The sequence below is a fragment of the Oncorhynchus nerka genome, linkage group LG20 (genome assembly GCF_034236695.1).
Source record: "Oncorhynchus nerka isolate Pitt River linkage group LG20, Oner_Uvic_2.0, whole genome shotgun sequence".
In the NCBI taxonomy this organism is placed as follows: domain Eukaryota; kingdom Metazoa; phylum Chordata; class Actinopteri; order Salmoniformes; family Salmonidae; genus Oncorhynchus; species Oncorhynchus nerka.
The window spans coordinates 71627236-71632538 of NC_088415.1; the positions used below are offsets into that span (position 1 = coordinate 71627236).

The window sequence follows — 5303 nt, forward strand, 5'->3', positions numbered from 1 at the left end:
CGGAGAGGCCACAGCACCAACTGACAGCACCATCACTCTGGCCTAGTTGCCCATAGGTGGTGGGGCTGTGGCAGTCCGAGAGCGAGCGAGAGAGATGGCCACAGGCACAGCAGCATACACATCACTGGCCAATGGCGGAAGAAGAAGTATGACACCCATCTTCCGTTGGTGGGGCTTGAAATGGGATCTGCCAAACGCTGGCAGTGCGAGTCAAGCCAAGGTATTTACATCCCCTGCACCACTAATGATGACAGATGTTGTCATCTTTGAAGCTTTAACACGAGTCGCAGATCTGCCCGGGAGGGAGGCTAAGGTTGTCAGGCAGGGACTCTAGGTGCCACAGTGCCACTATGTAAGCAATGATGAATATGTTGCAGAGTTTAGGAATAGAGAAGTATAGAGTTGTCCTCTTTTTCCTCATCTCTGTATTCTCACACCTCTGTAGTCTCACTTGCCTGTCAATCAGTCATGGGTCATGGATTCATTTTCCTCTATGATTGGGTCCATATTTATATCTGGATGCTCGAAGAAACTTTCTGTACACACACACACATTTCAGTATTCACACATTTCTTTCACACCACAGCTTTTCCCACCAGTGGTGTGTTTCCACCAAATAAACTTGTGCGGATAAAAATCTGTGCATGATGACTTATGGCACACAAAATGTACTTTTTCGCTTAAGATTTCATGTACCAAATCAAAATCAAATGTTCAAAGTTTTTCCATCATATTTTCACAAAAACTGTTGTGTTAAATAGCAAATGTGCCTGGTTATTAATCAGGTTTCCATCCAACCTTTTTGTGAGTAAAGTACATGTCAGATAAAAGAAATTAGGATAGGCCTGATGGAAACAGAACATTTGTCTGTAAACTTTACAAATGTTGAAGTGGTTGAGGTGGATGAATTGTTTCCATTACCCATTTAGCCAAATTGCTCATTAGTAAATTGTATCCTATGCCTCCCACCAAGTGGCGATGTTAGCATGTAAATCTTGGTGCGGCAAAATAAAAAATATGTGGGATGCATGCCAGCTAAGCCACAACATTAAACAATACATGAATTGCACTATAATGGTGACAAACGGTGCACGCCAACTGTAAGGGCCTACATAAAGGACAGTCCCAACAGCAGTCCCAACACCTTACCACTGCTACACCTGGCTATCAGCAGAGCCTTGTCTGGCAGAGAAACAGTTCATTCAGCCTCATTTACTGCCTTATAAAAATACATTGCTGATATGGCTGACTTGCTTAAAAAAAATTGGTTTCTACTGACAATTGACATGTACAAACTATGGCATAAGGAGACGACAAGCGGGTAAGAAGCAATCCGTAATTTCGATTAAGACAATAATGAGTGAGCTAGGACGGATGTAGTCAATATAGTTATTTGTTCAGCACTTTTGAAATGTACAGTGACAGAATTCAGAACATGGGGCATTCTTAGTGTTCTCCCGGGACACCAAGTCAGAGTCGTAGGATCAATAAAGGGGGCATATAAGCAGACAATGAAAGCTCTTACAATATTCGATGATTACATTTCTTTAAAACAGGTTATAGGCTACATGTGCACCATCAACTCAGAACAGTAGGCACAATGAAGAGTGGAAAATAGACCAAATTATTGGGTGAGGCAAATGGGCTACTAACAGTTTACTACACAACATATACTTACTATTACTTTCTTAGCTACAGTATATATATCTCCCTGGCATATTACATCATTTATGCAGCAGCATACACACCATTTTTGGAATCACCTTGTGCTGTGCTCTCTTGAACGGGAAGGTGGTGTGGCGGTCCTTTTGAAGGCATATTTTGTCATCAAAGTCTGGCATTCTCTGGATTTATGGTGCTTTCAAGACAACTGGGAACTCTGAAAAAAACACGTTTGAATCATGATGACATCAGTGATCTTCAGGTTGTAGCTCTAGAAAGAGACCAGAGTTCCCAATTTACAATTCCGAGTTCGATGACCGTTCAAAACATATTTTCCCAGTGTGAGCTCGTTTTTTCCAGAGTTCCCAGTTGTCTTGAACGCACTGAAAGATTTCCCAGTTCCGAGTTTCCAGTTGTTTTGAGCACGGCACAAATCATTCTTCATTGAGAGCATAGTCAATGTTGAATGTTTATCATTTTAAGCTTGGAAAAGAGACCCTTAATCCCAGACTTGGGACCACATAGCCACTCCACTGAATAGCAGTCTAGTGATTGCTTGTAGTTAGCCACTGATTCCTTCCAAACCACTCATTGCTGAATTTGCGATTTCCAACTTGTTGTGTAATGTTTATGTCCAATGGTCAATGAGCACTGATATGTTTTATCTATCATTTCTCTTCATATGACAAGGATTGAAAAGGATTTGCCAGTAGATTGTCGACTTGATTCATGATGATGACTGCTAGCTAAGATCTTGAAAGTATGATGTTAACATGTCCAATCAAAGCTATGGTAGATATAATGTGATTTGACAATATTTTATCTGTGGCCAATGACATGAAGCCTTCTTGAATGGGCACTTCTAATGTAACTCTATGGCAGCATCCAAGGGGCAAGAATTTTCGAGCTCTCCCTGTAGATTTTGTGGTGACGTAGTGTCCCCATGAGTGACAGAACAGTGAGCCAATCATGGCGCAACTAGAGAACATTACAAAACCCCTACGCTCTGTATTTTCTGCTGGCTGCTCCACCACCAAAGAAAGCACTGAGCTAGGCTGAAACACCTGCATTTTGGAGCTGCCTTACACAAGAAAGAAAAAAAGAGACCATGTTTGTATAGGGCTTTATTAACTCTATTATTTTACATTGTTTGCAAACTGATATGTGACACACATGAATGCCAGAATAAAATGCAGGCTCTGCCCTGAAGGACAGGTCCCCACTGCTCCCACCTATCTGTTTCATGTCTCAGGTAGCCTGCAAAAGCCAGAATGGATATAATACAAGACTTTGGTAATATTTGCCATATTCTAATGATTGTCATGTGCCAACGTTTCGCCACAGTCAGTGCCATGCTGAAACTTGCACTACTGTAGATCTGAAACAATTGGATGGTGAAACTTGCCAGCCAACCAGAAAAGCAAGATGAAGCTATTCAGATATTCTTGAAAGTCAGGACAATCCTTGTCCTACAAATAAATATAATTGTTTATACTTATGCAAACAATTATTTTGCAAGCAGTAGGCATTTTATAATGAAATGTGTAGTGCAGCTTCATAGTTACACACTGACATCACGTAGGCTACCTTAAAAATGATTCAGCAATCATAATTTATTCGAAAAACAACGTTTCCATCATCATTTAGTTCAAAGAAAAAAGTTCGACACAAAAAGAATCCACCGCTGTCAAATGGATACATTTTTTTTGTCGAACATTAGAAAGTTTCTCCTACATCTGTCGCAATTATTTTTTGTTTTTGCGACATTGGTTTTGTCGAATTAACCCGGGTCAACCTGCCTTATGATGGTCTCGGGTCCCTCTAGTGATAAACGAGGGGACTTGGTCACCCACTCTATATGAGCAGTACAGTATGAAGGAGGTTTGACGCGGGAGCTGTCCATGGTGCTGAATTAACCGTTGCACTTTAACCAGCATGGATAAATAGCCTACATCTATGAATAGTGAAATAATTGACTACTTAACCACAAATCAGCATGTGCTATTGGGTGCGTCACTGCTCCAGTTATTCATCGCTATTGTATTATCTCATTGTGACAGCACGGAAGCCCTATTCCCTCTAGATTAGGCTGTTGTATTTTGAGCATCGTTGGTCAAGTGTATAGTCGACCTGACATATTGGCTATATGCCTACAATTCGTTTTATTGTAGTCCTTTGTAATACATTTTTATCCCCGCACATTTTCACAACAGGTCAGTAAAAAGGTAGAATATTTTATATATTTCTTTGCCTATTTGGATTAATCGGGCCTGTCAGAGTGATTTGTAATATGCTGTAGTCCTATTGTGGCTATTGGTGAGAATAGTGAGGTAAGGAGCGATTGTGAAAGAGTTGCAAAGCAATGATGTCATAGTTTTAAGTATGTGCCATGGGAGAGCATATGGTTCGTACCCGCTGCCGAGCGGCAGTGTTGCTTTGTTATGAACAGGCGGCGCTGTAGCTGGCGGAAGAGTAAGTCGCCCAGCCCAGTATATCTTCGCCTGGAAAATAGAAGCCGAGGGGGAAACGAGAAAACGGGAGGAGAAAATACAGTGTTGGCAGGAGGAGAAAGAGAAAGCTACGATAATGGCCGCTAAATCGGATGGGGTATTGAAAATGAAAAAGAGCGATGTAGCTTTCACGCCTTTGCAGAATTCGGACCACTCGGGCTCAGTACAAGGACTCGTTCCAGGATCGCAGCCGGATTCGGGAATTGGGGATGGGGACTTCGTGAATGGGGAATCTCGGTGCTGTGGTTCTAAATCGACATGTCTTCGCCTTGGCAGAGAGCAGCAAACTAAATACACGATATGGGACTGTCTATGGATCCTCGCCGCAGTGGCGGTGTATTTCGCCGATGTAGGCACCGATATTTGGCTTTCTGTCGACTATTACCTCCGTCGCGAGTACTGGTGGTTCGGACTCACACTATTTTTTGTGGTGCTAGGGTCGTTCTCCGTCCAAGTCTTCAGTTTCCGATGGTTCGTACACGATTTCAGCACCGAGGAGAGCTCAAATGCCGCCGGTGCGGCAAACTGCTCATCCCACATGGACGGGAAGCTGCTGACCGGTTCTGCTTCACATGGAGACGTGGGCGCCCAACCGTCCACACCTCAAAAACAGGCATCCACCGCTAGCAAGAGCAACACCACAAGCAACAGTAACACCAGCACGGCAACCCGGACTAATAAGCAAAGGTCGGCGTCCTGTTCTGTCTTTATCTGGTCCGCGCAATCCGTCATCCACATCTTGCAGTTTGGACAGATTTGGAGGTAAGCGTTTTATATGCTATTTTGAATGAATGGAGTAGCTGCAGTTATTAGCCAATTAGCCTAGTAAGCCTACCTATGTTCTGCACGTAGGCCTACACATTTGGTACACTTGGCTCCCATCATGCCCAAGAGGGTCTATCATTCGTTATTAGGCACCACCTGCCATTGAACGTATAGCATTTCAGATTTTACGCGCACTGTAAAGCCCTTTGAGTGCCCTGAGTAGACTCTTGGTGCGGTGATTGGTGTTATGTCTTGAATAAACAATAACTGGGAGAGAAAATAGTCTGTCGTAAAACAAAATGGGATCATAGATCATGATGTGATATCTTTGTGAATGTGCTTGATCAAATGGCGAACTCAAAGTTG

General features: G+C 42.8%; 1 protein-coding gene across 1 annotated transcript; it reads left to right on the plus strand.

The window, feature by feature from the left end:
* Positions 1-4178: 4178 nt before the first annotated feature.
* LOC135563112 (XK-related protein 4-like) lies at positions 4179-4938 on the plus strand. The gene has a single exon (XM_065006080.1). It carries the CDS (start codon positions 4249-4251, stop codon positions 4936-4938), a length of 690 nt encoding a protein of 229 aa, XP_064862152.1. The 5' UTR covers positions 4179-4248.
* The last annotated feature ends 365 nt before the right edge of the window (positions 4939-5303 follow it).